This window comes from Podarcis gaigeae (assembly GCF_964106915.1).
Source record: "Podarcis gaigeae genome assembly, chromosome: 7".
NCBI lineage: Eukaryota > Metazoa > Chordata > Lepidosauria > Squamata > Lacertidae > Podarcis > Podarcis gaigeae.
In genome coordinates, this window is record NC_139683.1 from 76,052,590 (window position 1) to 76,077,991 (window position 25,402).

The following is a 25,402-nucleotide window of genomic DNA, read 5'->3' on the forward strand; positions in this document are numbered from 1 at the left end:
AAAAAAGATCACAGGCTTTTTTATTTTTGGACTAATTTCTTTCTGGAGGAGCTGAGATGCGCCTTACAAAATACAGGAAACCGTTACAAAAACATGGATTTTGTAGACATCAGCAATGTTTTTCCTCGCTTTTGCAGTGGTCTGTTATATTTTTGTGACAACTACCGACTGCAAGATCCAGGGGAGTAACTTTTTTTCTCTTGAGCCGCACACCCAAATCAAGTTAACCTCTGGAAAAAGGCAACAATATTTACTTCGTATTTGATCATCTAAACATTTTAAATCCCTCCAAGGCCAGTGAGATAAAAAAGGATGCTGTGTGAGTCAGCCAGGCAGGGAGAAGTTGCTATGAAAGTTCTTAATTTTTTTTTTTTCAGAGGAAGGTTTTCAAGCAAGGAAGACTATATGGTCCCTGCTAAAAGATGTGAAGAGAGTTGCTAGTTGCCATGCATAGAAGACAGCCTCCATAGCTAGTGTTAGTACAGATGGCTCTCGTCTGGAGTGGATGAGACCATCTAACATTAGAAACTAGTATATCGGGGAAAATAACCTTTTTGCCTGTTTTCTGTGTGCAAAAGGGTGTGTGAGAGAGAGAGCGCATGTGTGTATGTGCAGTCATGTTACACACGCACCTTATTTCTGAAGTTGTATGCAGCACACAGAGGTTTACCATATGATGTTGGTATGTGAAATAAAGGAGAATACAGTGGTACCTCAGTTTCAGAACAGCCCTGTTTATGAACAATTCAGTTTACAAACTCCTCAAAACCGGAAGTAGTGTCCCGGTTTGCGAACTTTAAGATGTGGGTGGCATTGCGGTCTAAACCACAGAGCCTAGGGCTTGCCGATCAGAAGGTTGGAAGTTCGAATCCCTGCGACGGCGTGAGCTCCCGTTGCTCGGTCCCTGCTCCTGCCAACCTAGCAGTTTGAAAGCACGTCAAAGTGCAAGTAGATAAATAGGTACCGCTCTTGTAGGAAGGTAAATGGTGTTTCCGTGCACTGCTCTGGTTCGCCAGAAGCGGCTTAGTCATGCTGGCCACATGACCTGGAAGTTGTCTGCGGACAAATGCTGGCTCCCTCGGCCTATAGAGCGAGATGAGCGCCACAACCCCAGAGTCGTCCGTGACTGAACTTAACAGCCAGGGGTCCCTTTACCTTTAAGAGGTTACCAGATTTTTTTCAGTGAATCCAGGGACACTTTTCAACTTAAATGGATTTTGTATGGGGACTGGATTGTAAATCCGGGGACTGTCCCCAGGAAATGGGGACATCTGGTAACCTTAGTCAAAGAACGGAATCCGAACGGTGGAAGGGCACCAGTGGCGGGAGGCCTCATTAGTGAAAGTGTGCCTTGGTTTAAGAACGGTTTTGGTTTAAGAACGGACTTCCGGAACGGATCAAGTTCGTAAACCGAGGTACCACTGTATATTCGAAGATAAAGACAATCACACATTGTACATCAACTTTCCCCCACGCTTCTGCACCACAGCCATTGGAACCAATTTTCTACTGACCAACGGCCTGCAGATTTTCAGTTTCTTGTACATGAAGAGTTGTCATGCGTCCGGGAAATCTCCCAGACAGACCCGGAATGCTGCAATCGAAAGCTGTCCGGGTGGAAATTGGTGAAGCGTCTGGGGAAACCCAAAGCGTCCGTATGGCCACCCATGTTGGCAGTGTTGTTTTTGCCAATTTGTCCTAGCCCCAAACTGTCATTTTGCCAAAAAATAGCTCAACAACTTCGGCACACAAAAAAGGGAGGAGCAAAGGAGGTTACCACCTAAAGCTGTGGGACAAACCTCCAAGTATGACTTCGGAACTCTTCTGTGGCTGAGGAAAAGAAGGGGGAATATTTTCGTTTGTGAGGTGGTCTGTGCATTATGCCTGACTCTACATCATTGTTTTGTTTTAGCCAATCTGGAATATTTTGCATATGTTTGTTACAGTTGGTTTTAAACAAAATTATTTTATTTTTTTAAAGCAAGTTACTCGAGCCTTTCCTGAGCTCTTTCACATGGAAGGGAGCTATTTGGGGGGGGGGCACTGCCCGCTTAAGACCCTCCTGAATATAGGTGTGGCCTTCGTAGCATCAACCTTGAGGTTTTGCTCAAGTCCTGTGCCTGCCTTGTGATTAAGGTAATGAAATAACATTCCTCAAATAGGTGTGGCTTGGCCTAACATGGGCCTTCATGACACACTGTTCATCTGTCTTAATTTCTTGAAGGACTCCAACATAAATCTGTCTGCAGGAGAAGGAAATCAAACTCCCAGGCGCCCTCAGTTTAGGTGACCTGTCCTCTTGGATTTTTCTGCATTTGACTATTTGTGCAAGCTGGGAATGTGTGCAAATGTTTGCAGGATTTGGAGGATTAATATGTAGCACCCCTGGCTGGTGCACATCTTTAAATATATCTATGGATATTAAAATGCGCAGCCCACTTTTTGCTGTGAAACTGGATCTGGAGCCCTGGAATTATGCAGCCACCATCCCATTTTGGGTTTCCGAATGTGCACAAGAGCACTTGAAATAAAGAGATTGGGTCAATATAATTTTTTTTTTCCAATTTTGCAGATACTTAAACGAGTGAGGCTTGAACTGCTGGAAGAATAAGTACCGTATTTGTCGCTCTATAAGACGCACCAGACCACAAGTTTTCAGAGGAGGAAAACAAGAAAAAAAATATTCTGAATCTCAGAAGCCAGAACAGCAAGAGGGATCACTGCGCAGTGAAAGCAGCAATCCCTCTTGCTGTTCTGGCTTCTGGGATAGCTGTGCAGCCTGCATTTGCTCCATAACACACACACACACATTTCCCCTTACTTTTTAGGAGGGAAAAAGTGAGTCTTATAGAGCAAAGAATACGGTACTTTGTTTTGCAGCAAGGATGGGATAAACATTTACATACTCACTACTATGTGCTAAAGTGTTGCATTTTGTATTGTGCATGAAACTGCTACAGGATGGGAAGTCTGGTCACTGTCCTTGCAATATTTTATTTTATTCAGATGCCGACTCAAAAAAATTAAGCAATAAGGAAGTAAAAGCAATTCTGCAACCCAATTTCCTCCTCCGCTGTAGTGAGATGTTGCCTAGAAGATAAGTGATTGTTATTAGACTAGCCTGCAGTCCAAAATTAAAAATGCAGATATGAATTAATTCCATTCCAAGCACCCAAATGACTAGCTTGTAGATCAAGCACCTTGCCTTTAATATACATGATCTGGCAATTATTTGAAGAGAGCGGTAAGGAGTGCGACCAGAGTAACAGGTACCTCAACAAGGAAACCAGCCTACTATAAAATAATAAATGGTAGGTAGGGTTTCTTAAGAGTTGTACAATAGCAACACATGTCTTAAGGGATATTAGTTTTGCATTTCAAGTAACTGCCAGCCGAGTTGCTTTTGCAGATGGGGACATGCGTACTTTGGCAAGATTTATTGCTGATTAGTAGAATGTGAGTTAATGAAAATTTGGTGTCTGTAGTTCTGAACCCTTTTATAGACAGTGGTACCTCTGGTTACAAACTTAATTTGTTCCGGAGGTCCGTTCTTAAGCTGAAACCGTTCTTAACCTGAGGTACCACTTTAGCTAATGGGGCCTCCTGCTGCCACCGCTCAATTTCTGTTCTCATCCTGAGGTAAAGTTCTTAACCCGAGGTGTTTGTAACCCGAGGTACCACTGTATTTGTTTTGCTTGCCTGTCTCTTCTGGAAAGCATAATTAAAGAGTACTGTAAAGGAAGTAGAATGTAAGAATGCAAAAGAAAATATGGGTGTTGAGAGAAGGAGGATAGATTACTGGATTTGTGAAACATGGACTGGAAATAGACTTTGCAAGCAGCCATCTCGTTGCAGCCCTAGAGACAGATAAGCCTACAGTGCAATCTTACATTACAGTCTCACCTTGGTTCTCAAACTTAATCCGTTCCAGAAGTCCATTTCAAAACCAAAGCGTTCCAAAACCAAGGCTTGCTTTCCCATAGAAAGTAATGCAAAACGGATTAATCGGTTCCAGACTTTTAAAAAGAACTCCTAAAACAGCAATTTAACATGAATTTTGCTATCTAATGAGACCATTGATGCATAAAATGAAAGCATTAATCAATGTACTGTATTATAAAATAAACAAGACAGTATTGTAGATGATAATTTTTTTTTAAAAAAAACTTACCTGCACTGATGATAGTCATGGTTTGGATGGGGGCTTTTATCCATTTTCACAGTCACACAATCAAAATCAGTCAGTCAATCAATCAATCAATCAGTAGCTGAACTGAGTTCACAGTCCTAAAAACAAATTAACCGAAAAAGCCTCAAAAACAAAAATTCAAAATAAATAGCAAAAACAAAAGCACCAAACGTAATCCATTCCATAAGTCCGTATGACTTCCAAAAACTTTGATTGGTGCAGGCACCCCAGAAACAATAGCCGACAGCCACATCGGACGTTCGGCTTCCGGGAAATGTTCGAAAACCGGAACACTTCCGGGTTTTTGGCGTTTGGGACCCAAGGCGTTTGAGAACCAAGGTAACACTGTATAATGTTGTGGTATATTTATGGAAAATTGAGGGCTCCATTTATACATGAAATTGGCTGGGTGGGTTGGGGGAGGCACATTACTGTAGAAGGATTGGGAAATTGAGAAAACTAGAATCAGGATAAAACCAATGCTTCCAATCTTTTAAAAACACCCTGACCTGGTATCCTGAAATAAGTAAATGATGCATGATTAATCCTTTCCAGTTGTTGCAACCTGCAATCACAGCCGGGATCTAAAGAGGATTTCTCAAGGTAAACCAAACACCGAGTTTGGCGATGTACTCAGAATCTCTCATAACATCTTTCTCTGGTTTTGTCTGCAGCATCCGCTGCCCTGTGGGTGGTTCGAAAATTATTTTAATAAATACACGTACATATATACCTGACCCTTCAACGGAAACGGTGAGCTGTTTAGCACCTCCCTGCTGGTTTGCTGGAAGTTGCAAGGAAGGCAAACTGGTGGTGAGAATCAAGATCTAATGGAACTTGTTTTGGTACCCATTCAAATGTAACACCAAGCTGTGGGGTCATTTGGTGCCAACTTCTGGTCCTTGCATTGTAGTGTCTGTAGATGCCATATTGGAAACCCTAGCATAAGTCTGTTGGCACTGGGTGGTCAGGGCAATAGGGTTACGCTGCCATTCAATGATGTTTCCCTTCTCAACTGCAGAGTATCAGGCCAAGAGTTGGGTTTTCAAAGGAATAAATGAAGCAGAACTCCATTTATTGCAGTAAAGGGTTTTTGGATGTGATCTGTGACTTGAAAGGCATACACTCAGCCAGATTGCTTATGGGCTAATGGGCCTATGACGGCATACATGTAATATTGGGGGGTGAATGCCTAGATTTTGCCTTCGCTTTTCCTCCTTCAATTTCAGTTGCAAGATTCCTTGGCCATGAACATTCAGCAAGGGGTATCCTCTCTGGACCGATATAAAATATTTGGGCACGATCTTCAAGAAAACCTATTTCTCATTTTTTGTTGTAAAACCACAATTGTTTTGGGGTAATTGAAAAAGCAATATGAGAGGGCAGATCAAGAGGGGTGCTATTTTAAAGGGTGTCTTGGTGAGCATCTCACAACCTTTGCTCCTGGGCTGGCCAATCAGAAGGGAAGGACTGATTTTAATCAGTTTCTTGTAGCTTTAAAGTGTTCTCAGTAACATGCTTGGATAATCTAACCATATTTCCTGTTGAACTTAAGTTTAACCCTTATTATTTCAAGGAATGCAGACAGGGGGCTTTTAAGGGTTTCAGATTCCACAGATTTGTGGGGATAAAGAGCTCACAAATGGCTTATATGCATCTATATATTTTTTTGAACCAGAGGGATTTACCTTTGCTCTTTATGCCAGATTTTCCCTCCCCCCCCCCCATTTTTGAACTGATAAAACCTTCCTTTATTTACAGCTCCTTTTTCTGACTGCATTCCTCGTGATCTCTAGAGTTTTCCCTGAGATGCTTTTGCTGGCCTTCGGCATCAAAAGTTATTCCAAGGCGGACTTTTCTTTTGTGCTGAGCTTTCTATATTGCAGCTAATCTCACATATTTTAGGGGCGTATTGAGAACCCTGGTGTACAAATGGGAGCAGCGGGTTGAATGGCGCTGTACAGTGGTACCTCAGGTTACATACGCTTCAGGTTACAGACTCTGCTAACCCAGAAATAGTACCTCGGGTTAAGAACTTTGCTTCAGGATGAGAACAGAAATCGTCCTCCGGTGGCGCAGTGGCAGCAGGAGGCCCCATTAGCTAAAGTGGTGCTTCAGGTTAAGTACGGACCTCCGGAACGAATTAAGTACTTAACCTGAGGTACCACTGTATTTCATGCTAGTTTGCTTTGTCTGAATCTAAGCAGCAGACTTATATGGGGTCAGAGTCTTGCCTTTTCTGACTGGCAGTGCTCATCAAGCCCCTAAAACTGAACGTCCTAACCTGTGATTCAATTTGGGAACCTTTTGCGTGGAATGTGTGATGTCAGTGGCCAGATCATTTCCTTGTAAGAACAGTTACTGGCTAGTAGCCCAGGATGGCACTTAATGTTTTGATGGTAGCTAATGAAAATATTTTTTTTAAATTTCACTACAATCCCACCACATATGATAAAAAGTCCCTTCTTTTCCCTTACATTTCCAACATATATTTGAACCGGTTTTGTACATTCTTGCTATCTGTACTGGTGTTATATACCATCTATACATCAGTTTCAAGTAGTTTTCTTTCAGTAAAGAGCAATCTGTAAATTTTAAATCAGTTTTGACTTTAAATCTTTTAATAGCAAAAAAAAAAAAAAAAAAACCAAACCCAATCTGCACAAACTTTGCATAGTGTCAGGCCTAATGAGCATAACAACTCATCTATGGTAGGTTTTGCCCCCTTGGAGCAGTTGCTGAGACTGAAGGTCCCTGCCTCTCCACAGCTGCCTATGTCCCCTCATCTCTAGGGCTTTTCCCAAGCAATCGTAGACTGCCTCTGAGTTTATCCAATCTCTCCTCTGCTCTTTTCATGCCTCTTCTGGTTCTGGGAGACAGGGGAAGGAGAGCTTATCAAAGCAGGAGGGGGAGATACTTTCGACTCTTCACCAGCCTGACCCATCTCTGCCTCTTGACCTCCCTCCGCCCCTGCTTCAGTTTCTGCCTCTAATCCTGTCTTCTTTCTGCCACAGACATTCCCAGCTCCCAGTCTTCTTCCTCTTCTCTATGTGACCACTCATCGTTATCCCACCACCAACCCTTGATCTCTGAACCTTATTCCCTTGGTGGTTCACCAGCTGATCCATCGCTCCTCTGTGTCCAACCAGTACACCTGAAGGAGCGTCTCCACCCCCATCGTTCAGCCTGATCCAGCTCCGGGGGCTTTCTGGTGGTTCCCTCACTGCGAGAAGTGAGGTTACAGGGAAGCAGGCAGAGAGCCTTCTCGGTAGTGGCACCTGCACTGTGGAATGCCGTCCCATCAGATGTCAAGGAAATAAACAACTACAGTGGTACCTCGCAAGACGAATGCCTTGCAAGACGAAAAACGTGCAAGACGAAAGAGTTTTCCGTTTTTTGAGTCGTTACACAAGACGAATTTCCCTATGGGCTTGCTTCGCAAGACGAAACGTCTTGCGAGTTCTTGCGAGTTTGTTTCCTTTTTCTTAAAGCCGCTAAGCCGTTAAGCCACTAATAGCCGTGCTTCGCAAGACGAAAAAACCACAAGACGAAGAGACTCGCGGAACGGATTAATTTCGTCTTGCGAGGTACCACTGTACCTGACTTTTAGAAGACATCTGAAGGCAACCCTGTTTAGGGAAGTTTTTAATGTTTGATGTTTTATTGTGTTTTTAATATTCTGTTGGGAGCCACCCAGAGTTACCTGGAGGAAAGTATTACTCGCCACAGTCAAGTTACAAAGGCCTAGAAGCATGAGCACAACTAACATGGTGCCCTTCCAATGTTTTTGGACTATAGGTCCGAAAATTAACTAGGGTGATAGGAGCTGAAGTAAACAAGATCTAGAGCAGTGGTTCTCAACTTGTGGGTCCCCACATGTTGTTGGACTACAACTCCCATCATCCCTGAGCTCTGGCCTTGCTAGCTAGAGGTGATGGGAGTTGTAGTTCCACAACATCTGGGGACCCACAGGTTGAGAAAGGCTGTTCTAGAGGATGCCATGTTGGTTCCCAGTAGCCCACATGCTTTCAGACCTTGGTAATTTGCAGCTAACCCTGATCATAGAATCATAGAAATCTAGAATTAGAAGGGACCTGTGGACCATCTAGTCCAACCCCTGCAATGCAGGGAATATGCAGCTGTCCTATACAAGGATCGAACCTGCAACCTTGGTGTTCTCAGCATGGCCAACCAAACTATCCAGGCTGTGCTATCTGTGCCCCATCATCGCAAGGACTTCCATTTCCGAGAGGGGGTTGCCCTCATCCTCCCCCTGCACATGTCCGCACCCTCCCCAAATTGGCCCCCAGGGGTTGGGGAAACTTCCAGAACACACCCACAGAGGAAAGGTGGGGAAAGTCCCATTGCGCAAGCAGGAGTCCTTATTCTGACGGGATGCTTATACAGTGCTGCATTGGATACCAGCCTACGTTTCTGTCCTGATGAAATTTATAAATGTAGTGCCTGTTTGTGCAGGCATTCTTCATTGCATAAGGAAGACAAAGCAGACAATGTTTCCCAACCTCTTAAACGTAGTTAAGAGAAATGAAGTGCCCTGAGGGCTCACATGCGCTCTCCCTCTCTTTTCTCTTGGGGTCTCAAGGTTGGGAAATCTAGATAACCAGCCTTCCATAACGCTCCAAATAGACACATGTGTGACAAAAGCATTGTATTCTAAAGCTCTCACGCCAAAGAAGAAACCCACTATGCCAAGCAACGTTAACGTTGGTTTTGAGCCAGCCTCAAGGTTTAGACTGAGGGAGCAACCAGTTCTTTAACTGCAGTGAGGATTGCCAACCATAGCATTGACCTACTTTTTTATGTGCTGGGTTGAAGGGGGCCTAGACTTTCCTGGGATATGGTGTTAGGTAGGAGCCAATACAGGGACGCGGGTGTAGCTGTGGGTTAAACCACAGAGCCTAGGGCTCGTCGATCAGAAGGTCGGCGGTTCGAATCCCCACCACGGGGTGAGCTCCCGTTGCTTGGTCCCTGTTCCTGCCAACCTAGCAGTTCGAAAGCACGTCAAAGTGCAAGTAGATAAATAGGTACTGCTCCGGCGGGAAGGTAAATGGCGTTTCCGTGAACTGCTCTGGTTCGCCAGAAGCAGCTTAGTCATGCTGGCCACATGACCCGGAAGCTTTACGCCGGCTTCCTCGGCCAATAAAGTGAAATGAGCGCCGCAACCCCAGAATCGGTCACGACTGGACCTAATGGTCAGGGGTCCCTTTACCTAGGAGCCAATGCAGCTGTTTAGAAGAGCACCTGATACATGCACCTGAGGGCAGCTAGCTGCATCTCCACACTGCATCTCCCTGTATGTGCGATGCTTGCATACTTCTTCTTCTTCTTTGGTTATCACACGTAGCCAGGTAAGATTGTCTTCCATGAACATGGTCATAACAGTGAGCCCATAAGTGACTGTGGAGGGCAATTCTGGATCCACACATCCTTCCACAGTGGGGACATAGGTTTCTAGGCAGGAGTTGATCATGGTGAGGGTTTGCCAAGCGTGCCTTCCTTTTGGCACATGTCTCCCTTTCATCCTGAGTTTGAGCGTCTTCAAATCCCATGACACCTTTGGTAAAGGCTGTTCTCCAATTGGAGTGCTCACAGGCCAGTGTTTCCCAGTTGTCAGTGTGTATACTACATTTTCTTAGATTTGCCTTGAGAGAGTCTTTAAACCTCTTTTGTTGACCACCAGCATTACACTTTCCATTTTTATGTTCAGAATAGAGTAGTTGCTTTGGAAGACAATAATCAGGCATCCGCACAACATGACCAGTCCAACAAAGTTGACGTTGGAGAATCATCGCTTCGACACTGGTGATCTTTGCTTCTTCCGACGAAGGCTTGTGGCGTTGATTTGGTGTGTTAAAAGCTCTTTAAGCGTGAGACTTTGTGTGGATAATCTCGCATAATCCATGCATGAGCAATTATGCAGTCTATTCCACATGGCCTGCAGAGCCAAATCGTCAGTAGGCTTGGTGAGCATTGTGTTGTAATGATCTCCTGCTAACTTTGCAGTAGAGTGCTCGAATTGAAGACAACTTCATTTCCTTCATTTCACGCTGAGAACCAGTGTGGTGTAGTGGTTAAGAGCGGTAGTCTCGTAATCTGGGGAACCGGGTTCGCGTCTCCGCTCCTCCTCAGGCAGCTGCTGGGTGACCTTGGGCCAGTCACACTTCTTTGAAGTCTCTCAGCCCCACTCACCTCACAGAGTGTTTGTTGTGAGGGAGGAAGGGAAAGGAGAATGTTAGCCGCTTTGAGACTCCTTCGGGTAGTGATAAAGCGTAATATCAAATCCAAACTCCTCCTCCTCTTCCCTCTTTCCTTTTCTCTGCTGCGCAATCCGCATGGAGCAACCAGCAAGGCCATTTTAGCAGCTGTCGAGGCAGCCTCCAGATTTAAGGACTCTCATGCATTATTGTTAATTGAACAATGCTGAGACTCACCAAACAACATGATCATTTCCTTAACTGGCAGCTGTTGAAAGGAAGCTTTTCCTAATTCTGCTGTAAATGATGCGCTGTTTGAAGGAACAAAATACACAGTGTACTCTTAAAGATGCAATAGAAAACGGGGCTTAGAGGGAGTACCATAACCTTGGAAATATTTTGGGTTCAGTTCTAGACCACCACAATCAAGCGAGTCACACATTCTTTTTTTTGTTACGTACAGCATTCCCCAAAGGCTGTTACCCGAAATGTCCACCAAATGAGATTTCAAAAACTCCCTGTGCAGCATTAATTCTTTTAAAATACATACACAGTTTTATTATTTTCAATATGATCATCTTTTAATTTGAAGAGTTAAAGCCTGTGATGTAGTTCCGTAGTCTTCAGACTTTAATCTGGTCTTGACCATCTGCCCTTTAAAAAAAAATGGGGGAAAGCCCCATTTACTGAGAGCTTTATCCCTGCTAAATTATTACGCGGTATGTTGAATGAAGGCTCCACTATCATAGACATCACCCGTATTAGTTGATAAAAATTGCATAGCAGCGCAGCAAGGATCGGGTTGGATAGACTGAAGGAGAGGATTTAAGCGTATAAAAACCCTCAGCTGCTTGCAACCCTCTTGGATTGATTGGGATTCATTTAACTGCCAAACTGAGTTGCAGTGAGAGGGCAGTGAGAAATTAATAAAGTAATAAAATGGTCTCTCTGGCATGACTTAATGCTCTTCCTGGCCAGTCTCTCCAGGTGACCCGAAATTCTGCTGCATCTTTGAGTCAGATATGATTGGATGCTTCATCTGGTCATTCCTAATGTCAAGATGCAGCAGAATCACCTGCCTTCAGAGGAGGCCGGCCACTGTGCTTCATCAAGGTGTGGTGAGTGAAAACGTAGAAGCCTTATTTCTGCATGAGTCACTCTAGGCTTGCCTCATTCCAGGGAGCAACTCACGCAGAAGCACAGAGAGTGGACTCCTTTGTGTGTCCTTAAGGGACGTGGGTGGCACTGTGGTCTAAACCACTGAGCCTCTTGGGCTTGCCGATCAGAAGGTCGGCGGTTTGAATCCCCGTGACGGGGTGAGCTCCCATTCCTCTGTCCCAGCTCCTGCCAACCTAGCAGTTTGAAAGCACACCAGTGCAAGTAGATAAATAGGTACCACTGTGGCAGGAAGGTAAACGGCATTTCCCTACGCTCTGGTTTCTGTCACGGTGTCCTTTTGCACCAGAAACGGTTTAGTCATGCTGGGCACATGACCTGGAAAGCTGTCTGTGGACAAACGCCGGCTCCCTCGGCCTGAAAGCGAGATGAGCGCCGCAACTCCAAAGTCGCCTTTGACTGGACCTAACTGTCCAGGGGTCCTCTACCTTTACCTAGATGTCATGGACTTGGACACAAGGAACCAGTTGGGGAACCACCAAGGGAGGAAGTCTCAGGGGTCTTTTGCCTTTACTATCCTGCTGCACCAGCAGAAGTCCTTGCATGGGCTTTTGCTAATGGGATTTATTAGCTGAATCCAGCCCATTGGCCGCCTTAACTATCAGAATTTCAAAAGAATATTGATTTAGCCCGTTGTGTGTAGTCACAACACGATGCTTTTTTGGCATTCTTGGCCGCCTTCTTAAGAAGAAAGGTGATTAAGTCCTCTTACCCAGGCAGACTGCAAACAAAAAATGTTTGGCTTGCGAATTAATTTTTGCACATTGCTTTGGGGAAAACATACCTACCTGGCAACAGTGAGATGATGTTTCTTCGTTCTGTCATGGAAAAGCCTTTTGAAAAAATAATAATCTGTGCTTCTGCAGAAGTAAAGCATGCAACTATGTGAAAAGTGTTTACTTTTTTAAAGTGGAGTATCCTTCAAATGCCTTTCATAATCAGGTCCTTGACATACCTCTTCCTGGAACTAAGTCAGGGTGTGCCAATGTGGTCTAGTGGTTGCAGTGTCGGACTAAGACTGGGAGGTAAAGGTAAAGGGACCCCTGACCATTAGGTCCAGTTGCGGACGACTCTGGGGTTGTGGCGCTCCTCTTGCTTTATTGGCAGAGGGAGCTGGCGTACAGCTTCCGGGTCATGTGGCAACATGACTAAGCCGCTTCTGGCGAACCAGAGCAGTGCATGGAAACGCCGTTTACCTTCCCATAAGAGTGGTACCTATTTATATACTTGCACTTTGATGTGCTTTTGAACTGCTAAGTTGGCAGGAGCAGGGACCGAGCAACAGGAGCTCACCCCGTCACGGGGATTCGCACCGCCAACCTTCTGATTGGCAAGTCCTAGGCTCTGTGGTTTAACCCACAGCGCCACCCGCGTCCCACCTGGGAGATGAGGGTTCAAATCCCCACTAGGCCATGAAGCTTACTGGGTAACCTTGAGTCAGTGACTGACCTACCTCACAGGATTGTTGTGGAAATTAAATCAGGAGGGGGGATCTATGCCATGTGGCTTCAGCTCTTTGGACTCTCATTTGACTCAGCTGGCATAATCAAGTAGCATTCTGGGGCCATGATTTAATGACTTTAATCACACATCTTTTCGCATACAGAGAATCTTTTGTCCCTCACAGGACCCAGCGACCGCACAGGGTTTTCCCCTTTATGTAATGCCACAAGCAAAACGGCCGTTTGCAAGACGGGGACGTTAAATGGCAAATGACGTAGAGAGGTCAGGACCTTCCTTCATTCCCAAGCAGGTTGTTAAAAAAAAATAATTTAACCAAGGTGTGAAAATGGCATTGCCCTCCAAAAAACTGTATTTTGCAAATCCTGTGCCACTCACTTGCATATGATTTACGATGGTGTAAAAGAACTTCCTGCAGCAGAATTGCTGCAGTTTTGCCAAAGAGACCCAAGCAAGAAGAATAAGGAAGAGCCTCTTTTTTCAAAGGGGCCAATGTGAAATTGCACTGAGATAATGAAGAATTTAATAACATCTTCTGCTATCCACTAGGTTCATCTTTTTTTAAAAAAAAAAATCAGTAGGAGGAGTGAGAGGGCGTTTTGTTCATCACCTTTAAGAATACTTGCCTACTATTGGCAGCCAGGAGAATCATCCACTTATAGCATTGACATATAAGCAAGAACCCCAAATTCTGCAAATTCAATGGAGGGGATTTTTGGTGCCTGAATTTTCAGGTGCAACAGCTTAGTTTTGTATTCAGCTACATCCAGCTCTTCTGCTAGAAGTTTTGTCCAGCTGTTCTTACTGGTGTGCCCTCATTCCTGCCACCCACTGTGTGTCTAATTAGAAAAAGCTGGGTGGGGGCATGAAAAAGGAGGTGGAAATAGCCATTAATGTGAGAGCTTAAAGTAGGAGCCAAAGGAGAATTCAAGAGAAAAAAGAATCCCAGGGAAACTTGAGTTCAGATGATATACCTGAAAGAGCGTCTCCACCCCCATCGTTCAGCCCAGACACTGAGGGCCAGCGCCGAGGGTCTTCTGGCAGTTCCCTCACTGCGAGAAGTGCGGTTACAGGGAACCAGGCAGAGGGCCTTCTCGGTAGTCGCGCCCACCCTGTGGAACACCCTCTCATCAGGAAATAAACAACTATCTGACTTTTAGAAGAGATCTGGTAAAGGTAAAGGGATCCCTGACTATTAGGTCCAGTCGTGACTGACTCTGCGGTTGCAGCGCTCATCTCGCTTTATTGGCTGAGGGAGCTGGCGTACAGCTTCCAGGTCATGTGGCCAGCATGACTAAGCCACTTCTGGCGAACCAGAGCAGCGCACGGAAACGCCGTTTACCTTCCCGCCGGAGTGGTACCTATTTATCTACTTGCACTTTGACGTGCTTTCCAACTGCTAGGTTGGCAGGAGCAGGGACCGAACAATGGGAGCTCACTCCGTCGCGGGGATTCGAACCGCTGAACTTCCGATCGGTAACCCCTAGGCTCTGTGGTTTAACCCACAGCGCCACCTGCATCCCAGAATACATCTGAAGGCAGTCCTATTTAGAGAAGTTTTTGATGTTTTATATTTTACTGTGTTTTTAATATTCCGTTGGGTGCTGCCCAGAGTGGCTGGGGAAGCCCAGCCAGATGGGCGGGGTATAAATAAATTATTATTATTATTACAGTATTATTATTATTATTATTAGTAGTAGTAGTAGTAGTATTTATTTTCCTGTGGCAGACTGTGGTGAACAAGTCTGCTTTTGCAAACAGCACAACCTGAGTGCCACTAAAATAGCATGAGGTTGGAGCTCTTCCATGGAAAAAGAAATCAGATTAACTTTTCGCAGGTCCACATACCTTTTCTGGAAAAACTCTGGAATTTCAGGTGGCCCAGATTGACCTGACCTGACCTCCCGATCCCAGCAGCTGCTGCTGCAGCTTTTAAGAAGTGGATGCAGGGAAATTATTGATGCACCCATTAGTAAATATGCCCCTGTTGTTTTCTTACTGTGCTCATAGCTAACTGAAGGGCGCAACTGCTTCCAGATACCCGTTGCGTCCCCTTCTGGGGCATCCCTAATCTGAGAATGTTGCCCAAGGAGAACTGTAGGTGGTCTGGCATCAGAAGAAGCAGGGGATGGATGCTTTGAATACCAGCTGTCTTTCTGAGGAAGTGAACACAGTGGGGGGAAAGGGGGCCCACCCCAGATCTCCAAAGGCAGGCAAGCTTTCAGCTCAGGCAGAAGGAATGTCAGCAGCCTTTGGAGGAAGACAGTGAAAGCTTCTTATTCTCTCCCCCCGGGACACAGTCCTCCTTCAGCTCTGCTTCCAGCAGCCCTGCTAAGAGCCAGCGAGACTAAGCTATATAAACTGCAGCCAGATATGCTGGCTCTTGGAAAAACAGGTCCATGGATCTGCATTCATCCCTTTGCAATGGTCAGTTGCAAGTTGCAACGTCAGTACAATAGACAGCTGCAGGAATAGGGATCGCTTGGACCTCCCAATATTGTTGGACGGCTCACATCATCCTGACTTATTGTTTATGCTGGCTGGGAGATGAGAGTCCAACATTGCTTCCCCAATCCTGCTCTATTGACACATGTATTTTTTTCCATTGATTTTTGATAATTTTATATATAAAACAAAATCATTTCAAACATTAAAATACAAGGTTCTTTTAAACCTTCAGACCTCCTTTCCTCCTCCATGGGTTCCATGTTTAAGTTTAAATTTGCTGCATTTTTTACCCTTATCCATCTATTAGGTAAAGGGACCCCTGACCATTAGGTCCAGTTGTGGACAACACTGGGGTTGCAGCGCTCATCTCGTTTTACTGGCCGAGGGAGCCGGCGTACAGCTTCCGGGTCATGTGGCCAGCATGACTAAGCCGCTTCCGTGCGAACCAGAGCAGCGCACGGAAACGCCATTTACCTTCCTGCCAGAGCGGTACCTATTTATCTACTTGCACTTTGGACGTGCTTTTGAACTGCTAGGTTGGCAGGAGCAGGGACCGAGCAACGGGAGCTCACCCTGTTGTGGGGATTCGAACTGCCGACCTTCTGATCGGCAGGCCCTAGGCTCTGTGGTTTAACCCACAGCACCACCCAATTACCATAAATAATTCCACATTGGAAGTGTCATTACATCCCTGCCAAAGATTTTATCTGATTACAGTGGTCTTTTAAATAAATCACAAAGTTACTCCAATCTTTAGTAAATACTGCTTGCAACCTAGCAGTTCAAAAGCATGTCAAGTAAATAGGTACCGCTCTGGCGGGAAGGTAAATGGTGTTTCTGTATGCTGCTCTGGTTCACCCAGAAGCAGCTTAGTCCTGCTGGCCACATGACCCAGAAGCTGTCTGCGGACAAACGCTGGCTCCTTCGGCCTATAGAACGAGATGAGGGGTCCCTTTACCTTAGTAAATGCGTGGTCTTCCTCGTTTTGGATCTTCCCCGTCATTTTCGCCAACTCCGCATACTCAGTTTCATCTGCCATTCTTTTTTGCTGGTACTTCTCCTTCCTTCCATCTCTGGGCTAGTAGCATTCTCACTGCTGTCGTTGCATACGTAAAAAGCCTTTTATCTTCTCTTGGTAACGCTTCACCTATTATACCTAATATAAAGGCTTCTGGGTTTCTTTACAACTGTGTTTTTAAGCATTTTCTTTAGTAACGTCAGTACCTAACACCGAGTAAAATTGCTAAAATGTACAAAACAAGTTCAAAATTGTGTTGGAAATGTAAATAGAAGGAGGGTACTTTTTACCATATGTGGTGGACATGTACAGTGGTAAAGGCTTTCTGGGAAATGATATACAGTGGGACCTCTGTTTACGAACTTAATTCGTTCCGGAAGCTCGTTCTTACACCGAAAACGTTCTTAAACTGAGGCACGCTTTCCCCAATGAGGCTTCCTGCTGCCGGTGCCCTTCCACCAGTCAGCTTCCATTTGTCTTCCGGTGCAAGGTTCGCTAGCCAGAACACCTACTTCCGGTTTTGTGAAATGCGTTGCCCGAATCATTTGTTAACAGGACTGTTCTTAGACCGAGGTACGACTGTACACTGAACTATTGACACATGTAAAGACGTCTGAGCTGGTTGCTCCATGCAAAGACCGCATGGCTTTCGACAAACCATCCTTGCATTCCTGAATTCAAATGTGATAAAAGAGTTTCTGATTCTTTTCACCATTAAACAACATACCAGATCCATTTCAGGGGATAAGATGTAAGCCTATGTCTCCCCACCACACACTCCCCCAAATCATAGTCTTGTTTTTTAATTTTTTATCTTAATCATAGAAACATAGATTGTAGAGTTGGAAGGGAGCACGAGAGTCATTGAGTCCAACTGGCTGCAATGCAGCAATCTTTTGCCCAAAGTGGGGCTCAAACTCACGACTGAGATTAAGACTTACGCTCTACTAACTGAGCTATTATTTTGGAAGAATGTGGGCTCAGTAACCTGTGTTGGTAGTTCTTAAATGTTCACAAATAGTCTGATTTGCCAGTTATCACAATCCTTAAATCAGAGGAAAGCTTTATAAATATGTTGGAAAGGTTTATATGGTTCTTTTTTTTTTTAAAGAAGTTTCATGTTATTAAAACCTCCTTAGTTACCACAGTGTTTGGATTTCTAAAACGTTAAGGGGAATTTTGTTTCCAGCGGAAAAGCATGCCAAGTTGTGCTGGCTCTGTACTGAAAAACAGCAACTCATATATAAATATATGCATTTTAAAAATATACACAGGAATAGCCATTTTAAAAGCTAATTAAGGAAATGACTTTAAGGTCACTGGAAATTATTTGCAACGGCTCCATGAAGTGTATATGTTCTCTTTTATGTTGTTTGAATGTCACCAGAGTCTGCCAAATAATAATGTGGGCCACAGTCAAGCAGAATAATTGTATAAATGCAGCAGACGTTTAAGCCAAAGAAACACTTCTTTACCTAACATATCATTAGCCGAGGGGACGTAGCATCTCAAGATGTTAGGCTGACTGTAGGCATAAATGGCTCTTCTGTGTATTTATTTATTTTATACATAGAGAGGAGACCCTCTAGAAGCATGGGCCGGGATAGCCAGCAATGAAGCTTCTATATTCAGATGGTGAACACACTTAACTAGCAGATGGAGCTGAGTAACAATAGGCGATCAGTATTTAAGTCCTGCTTGTGAACAGCTCTGTGGCATAAGAACTGGAGAAGAGGGGATTATTTATTATATCCTGGTCCAACATGTTAGCCTTTGCATTCCTCTGGTCATATAGGTAATATTTTCCTAAAAGTCCAGTGTTTGCTTTTAAGAATTAGACAGTTACTTTTAGTGAGAGGCAGGGATGGCCTGGGAAATTTTTGTACCATCCAACATTTCTCTGATGAAAATAGAGACGTCCCATTCAATAATACTAATACGAATAATAGATTATTATTTATACCTTGCCCACCTGACTGGGTTACCCAAGCCACTCTGGGCAGCTTCCAGTATATATAAAAACATAGCAAAACATTAAACAACTTATTTATACAGAGCTGCCTACAAATGTCTTCTAAAGGTTGTATAGTTACTTATCTCCTTGGCTTGGGGTTTGCATAACTCCACACCCTCCAACATTTCTCCAATGAAAATAGGGGTATACTAAGGGAAAGCAGGACATTCTGGGATCAAACCAGAAACTGGGACGGATTCTGTAAATCTGGGACTGTCCCTGGAAAATAAGGGACACTCGGAGGGTCTGCATTTTGCCACTCGAGGCAAAAAGCCATTGCAAAGCTCCGTTGCCCAAGAGCTATTCCTGATGTCACTCAGGGTGAAATTCCAGGGGTATGTTATAATATATCTACTTATAGTATATATAGTGTAGTTATAATTTATATATGTGTTAATAATAATAATAATAATAATAATAATACTACAGTGGTACCCCAGGTTACAGGCGCTTCAGGTTACAGACTCCGCTAACCCAGAAATAGTACCTCGGGTTAAGAACTTTGCTTCAGGATGAGAACAGAAATCGTGGAGTGACAGTGCGGCGTCCGCTAAAGTGGTGCTTCAGGTTAAGACCAGTTTCAGGTTAAGAACAGACCTCCAGAACGAATTAAGTTCTTAACCTGAGGTACCACTATAATAATAATAAATACCAGGGTTGAAATTCCTGTTGACCTACCTGAGGCTAACCTGGGATAACTGGTGTTCAATTGAAGCAGCACCCCTAGGCATAATGTTAAATCTGTTAGAACATTTTCTACCAATGTGCTTCTGGTTTGCGTTATTCTAAACGGCTTTCCCAAGATTCAGAAATGCTTTATGTACGTTGGTGGTTTTGCCTGGTGTAGGCAACATGCTTCTCTTTTGCAAAATTACTCAGTTAATAGTAGGTATGGATTATTATATGTTAACATTCATCTGCTCGGCGTGTGGTTGCGAGAGTGTTCTTGTTGCATTTTGAAAAAAAGATGCATTTTTTTGTGTATGTGGACAGAAATGGAGAACATAAAAGTAGAATCTGTTTTTCAAGAACCGCTTTTCCCCTTTTTCAGGTATACACGTATAAACAGAGGTCAATCACACGCCAAAAAGTCACAGCTATGCAGCCTACAAGCTCAGAAGGTCTGGAAGACATGGCCGCACTCATAGACCTCCATGAAGGGGCCATCATGCACAATCTATTCCAGCGATATCAACAAAACAAAATTTATGTAAGTTCATTTTGGAGGGGGCTGAGGGAAATCTTTTGAGCAGCAAATTGCTATTTTACATGGGTGGATATATTTTCTTTGGATCTGAAAGTTCCCCTAAAGCGAGAGATGCTGGCACTATTGCTGCAGAAAGTTAGACCTGCTGCCCCCTAAAGTTGTGTGTGCAAGAAGTGGGGTGTTCAGTGTGATATATAAATACAATCGTACCTTGGAAGTTGAACAGAATACGTTCCAGACGTCTGTTCGACTTCCAAAATGTTTGAAAACCAAATCGTGGCTTCTGATTGGCTGCAGGAAGGTCCTGTTAGATGTTTGGGTTCCAAAAGAACATTTGCAAACCGGAACAATCACTTCCGGGCTTGTGGCATTCGGGAGCCAAAACGTCCGAGTTCCAGGGTGTTCGGAATCCAAGGTACGACCGAATCCTTGAGTGGTTAGGGACTTGACTGAAAACGTTGGCAGCATTAAGATAAATTCAAAAGTGTAAGTTAGTTTTGATGGATGCAATAATGGAGTACTGAGTGGTTTAGTTTATATAAAATATGCAGGGATTTATGTTATGCAAAATGAACCATGGAAAGAGAAGGAGGGAAGTCACTGATATTTTAAGGTTGTTTAAATGAATATTCTAAATGGTAAAACAGAAAATTTAATAAAAATTATTAAAAAAATAAAAAGGGACTTGAGGATATCCTATTCTCAAGCCACTTCCTCATGCCAGGAGAGCCTGAGATTAAATGGAGCACCCATTAAATGAAGATTAATTCAGATTGAATGAAGTAGGAGTTTGGTGGGTCATAAAGTGGAAATCTTGAGACGAGAGCTGGGAAAGCCTGAGATTTGAACGTAATGGCCTAACTCCATATTGAATCAACTGTGGTTAATAAAAATTGCCACGGGGAAGTTCTGACAATTAATTATTAGAACTCAGCCACAACCATTTAGGAAGGGGTAATATAGGAGCAGAGCTGAAAATGTAGAAAGCCAGGCTCTGTCGAGTTAACAAAAGCAGAAGGACTACAGAGGTGTATTAGATTGCTCTGTCAAGAGAATGAATGAAACAAAGGTTAAGTGGGAGGAATGTGAGGAGATGGAGGGATGGATAGATAGGTGTTTTGCGAGTGAATTGGTAAAATAACAGGGAGAGGTTCCGTAAGGCTCTTCAGGAATAGGTCAACAGGGTTTCTGGTTCACGGCCATTTTTAGAGGTGCTTTTTTGACTCAGATGTTTTAAACCTGTGGAGAACGTGGAGGTCTCTAAATGTTGGTTTTGATAGTTTGCATTTTATCTCTAAAGAACTGGAAGAGATTCCCCTCCCCTACTTTTCTCTGAGCGGTTTACCAGTCAAGTCCCTCTTCTCAGGGAACTCTGGAAAATAACTGTGTGAAGAATTATCACAGAATTGTAGAGTTGAAAGGGACCCCTAGAGTCATCTAGTACAATTTACCTGCAATGCAGGAATCTCTGCTACAGCATCCGTGGTTGATTGCTGTCCAACCTCTGCTTAAAAAACCTTCTACTTCTGAGCAAGTCTCTTCCACCGTCAAACAGCTCTTACGGTCAGAAATGTGGTCTCTTAACTACTCTCAATGCCTTTAAAGGTAAAGGGACCCCTGACCATTAGGTCCAGTTGTGGCCGAGTCTGGGGTTGCGGCGCTCATCTTGCTTTATTGGCCAAGGGAGCCGGCGTACAGCTTCTGGCAAACCAGAGCAGCACACAGAAACACCGAATACCTTCCCGCCGGAGCGGTACCTATTTATCTACTTGCACTTTGACATGCTTTTGAACTGCTAGGTTGGCAGGAGCAGGGACCGAGCAACGGGAGCTCACCCTGTCGCGGGGATTCGAACCGCCCACCTTCTGATCAGCAAGTCCTAGGCTCTGTGGTTTAACCCACAGCGCCACCCGCGTCCCTTAACAAACTACAATTCCCACGGTTCTTTAGGGGAAGCCATGATTATTTAAAATGCTATGACACGGCTTTAAATGTATAGTACCTTTAAAGGGGGCCTTGGTTTGAGAGTAACAGGGGAATCTTAACTTGAATTTTAACTGGCTGAACCTGGGCGACCTTACGGGTGTTTATTTTGAGCCCTGCTTTAAGTGTATTGGCAAATACATTGGCACAGGGACACCCCAGGTTAGGACATTTCAATCAGTGCATACATTTGAATGGTATCCTTTAAGCTGGACTGCCATAGCCTGCATCGAAATGCTAAATTTCAACATATTCTGATGGTGCCCATGTTGAAAAACGTGACCAGACCAGACTGTTCCTTGAGAAGCTTCATCTTAAGCAAAGCAAGGAATGTGCACATAGTAAAATGGCCGGTTAAAGGCTGTAATTTTGGGGCCTCCAAAGCCCAGCTCCAAAATTAGACAAGCCAGTGGTATATGATGGTTGTGTGACTTGCATTATCAACTGTGGGGCATGTCACTAAGCACTGTTGAGACGATCCTTCCCTGGGACAGTTTGAGCTTATGTGGAAAGTTTTTGGGAATAGGTCCTAAAACCACATAAGTACATATGCGATGCAGCTAAAGGAAAGGGCATTCAAATTACGGTGTTGGGAGTTGGCTCTCGCTGGATTCGCCTCCCGACACTCAACTGCTTCTGGCAGATGTGAGTTGAAAGGAGGTCAAAACAGAATGAAAGGGAACGATTTAAAAAAAACGGTGAGAGAGAGCTAAAAATAAAACCATTAAACGTGTAAACTCACTCATGAGTCCTCTTTGATTCAGTGCTTAAAATGTGCCCATTTTATCACATTTTCCATTGAAGCGCAAGCAGTTTTTTAAAAAAGTTGTGCTGAGAAATAGCCAGATTTTTATTTGATGTGGGCTCCCTTCATGGGATCGCTAAAAGCACATGATAATGATTCATATTCATGCTCTTTCCACCGTCATCTGGTTGGGAGCCAAAATGCTGGCCTAGATAGGTCTTTGGTGTGATCCAGCAAAGCTATTAAAAATGTATATATACTTTTTAGATATATACATTTCAATGATTTTACATTCATTTTGACATTTTAAAACTTGACTTCCTTCCCTCTCTTTCTGCAGTTCCTTAAATTTATTTTTAATATCTTCTGCATATCCAAATTAACTTAATTTGCTCATTTATTCATCTTCTTTATATATATGCTCTTATATAATGGTAAAGGGACCCCTGACCATTAGGTCCAGTCGTGACCGACTCTGGGGTTGCACTCCCATCTCGCTCTATAGGCTGAGGGAGCCGGGGTTTGTCCGCAGACAGCTTCCGGGTCATGTGGCCAGCATGACGAAGCCGCTCCTGTTTACAATTTATCTGTTTACAATTTATCTGTAAATATTCAATAAACCATTTGCATTCTTTTGTAAAAAGTTTGTTATCTTGATTCTTCCGGTAAGTTTCTCCATTTTTGTGTATTCCACAAGTTTTTGTATCCATTCTTCCTTTGCTGGGACTTTTTCTTCTTTCCATACTTGGGCAAGTAGCATTCTTGCTGCTGTAGTCACATACATGCGTAAATTTCTATAAAATTTAGGTAGTTCTATCGCTATAATTCCCAGAAGAAAGGCTTCTGGGTTGTTGTTTTTTACAACCAGCATAACTTTTTATTACACTTATGTCAGGGAACTGCCATCAGCTCAGAGGCGAGAGGTGGGAGAGCCTCCAAAGATCGTGAGAAGCAGCGCTTCCTCCGCGGAGGAGGGGAGCCACGCCTCCAGTGGGGAAGGGGTGCAAGGCTTGGAAATGCAAGGGAGCGCCACAGCACCAAGCGTGAACAAAGCGGGGGGCGGGAGGCAGGTCCCCCTCTGCCCATGCCCTCTTTGCACAGTTGGTTTACACGCAGAGAGGGGAGGCGTAGGATGGGGGTCAAAAGACTACTCTGCTGGGGGAAGTTTAAAGACCACCCACTCCCAGATTCTGCTAGTGACTGAGCGGACATGGAATTGAGTCGATCTGCATTGTGAACGTTTTGGACAGATAATAAAGCCTTGAAAAGACCAACGGGGAGTCTTGCCTGTTTGCTCTCGAGCAACCACGGCAGCACACATAACAACTTACCTGACGTTCATTCCCTAGGAGTTGTTGTCTTGGGTTTCTGCTTCTAGTTATGTGTCTTTTCTCAACGCCCATAGTGAGGAGAGTACCAGAGAAAGCCTTGGATATTTCGTATTCAGTATCTATGTGACATCATCAGGCAACAAACCAATTCTGTTCCTCTTCTCATACCTGTCTTTCCTGTACACCTGACAGAGTCAGCTGAATCAACAAGTTGCCAAGCAACCAAGAGGTTTAAGGATCTGTCTGATCATATCACATTAGCTCTGGCCTTGGGCCAGTTCTGCATCAATAAGAAATGCTAATATTTTGGAATGAAACCATTGTTTCCCCCCTAGGCAACTTGCTTTGACTCATAAATTGTCGGTAAGGGGCAAATGGCAGGCAGTGCCAGATAGAAACAGGGGGGGTGCCTATGAGAGGTGATGCCCACTAGCCTACTTAGCCGAAATCCCAGACTTATTATGTCCATGTTTCTCTGCACATTCCTGCTGTTCTGTTGATACTTTGCTAGCCACTCAAGGTTTTTATTTACAAATTCAAGGCAGAGGGGGACTGGATTCCTGTTTGCTTCTTTGATATCTCGGAAGCAGGAATGGGACTCAAATTAGCCTTGCAACGTTTGAATAATGTACTGAATCGTTTTTGTCAGATTTAATTGGGTCTCCCATTTGCTTTATTTCTTCGTTTTGGTTCAGTAAGCTCTCCTAATAACACTTCATCCATCTAATTATAGCATACTTTTCTGTCTAGCTTTATTTGCAAGGGAACCCTCAGGGAGCTAATGGCTGCACAGTAATGGTCAATGAAACAATGAATTGTTTTGCTCTTTCTTGAATTCTTGCCAGATGCCAGAAATGCTTACGGAATTCAGGCCACTAGGTCTGTTTCCCTAATTTGCTGAGTTGTGTGCATGTGTTGTTGTTTTTTTACAGAGTACTGATGTTCTCTGTACTGGCTTCGCAAACATTTCCAAAAAGCGCTTGTCATGTATCTGGTCTAGGAGCAAAACCAGAAAGAGGTTGCCCATAACATTTCAAGATAGCTTTTTGCCAGCACTGCAAATTTCCCCGTAGTGGTATATGCTGCCAAGGGTGGAAATCTGTTACAAAGCTCTGTAATACGCATTTGTAGATGAGTCCTTAAAATGGAATTACAGCATATTATTTGCCCTTGTGGATGTCTGCAACTCAGATTGAAACGATGATTGTTATTCCATACACAAGCATGCATAACCAAATCTATCCATCTAGAGCAAGGCTGAAGAACCTTTGGTCCTCCAGGTAAGAACCTTTGGTCCTCCAGGTAAGAATCCAACACACATCAGCCAAAACCAGCATGGCCAATGGCCAAGGATGATCAAAGCTGTAATCCAGAAACATCTGGAGGGCCAAAGGTGGCCCAGCGCCGATCTAGAGAAACTGGTTTAAATAGTTAAAATAAGGACTGTGTCATTATTTACCCATTTATTGCTTGTATTTCCACTCAGGCACCCAAGGCAGTTTACAGTTTTAAAATACAAAAACAAACCTGTGTTGCAAAATAAAGACAAAGTCTAACATGCAGGTCAATATCTGAGTTGGGAAAAGCGTGTACGGATGGTTAAATCCAGTCAAAG

At 44.0% G+C, this 25,402-nt stretch overlaps 1 protein-coding gene and 1 long non-coding RNA gene across 4 annotated transcripts in view; one reads left to right on the forward strand and one right to left on the reverse strand.

Moving 5' to 3' along the window:
• Positions 1–25,402, forward strand: part of MYO10 (myosin X) — a 190,018-nt gene that overhangs the window by 67,618 nt on the left and 96,998 nt on the right. For all 3 annotated transcript variants that reach the window (XM_083747119.1, XM_083747120.1, XM_083747118.1), the window contains exon 3: positions 19,573–19,731. In XM_083747119.1, coding sequence (XP_083603245.1) covers positions 19,573–19,731 — 159 coding nt within the window. The remainder of the gene's footprint in view (positions 1–19,572; positions 19,732–25,402) is intronic.
• On the reverse strand, positions 10,937–23,860 carry LOC310848502. The gene is made up of 2 exons (XR_014566464.1): positions 23,774–23,860; positions 10,937–11,053 (listed from the first exon to the last, which is right to left on the reverse strand). It is a non-coding gene; the product is annotated as an uncharacterized lncRNA (long non-coding RNA).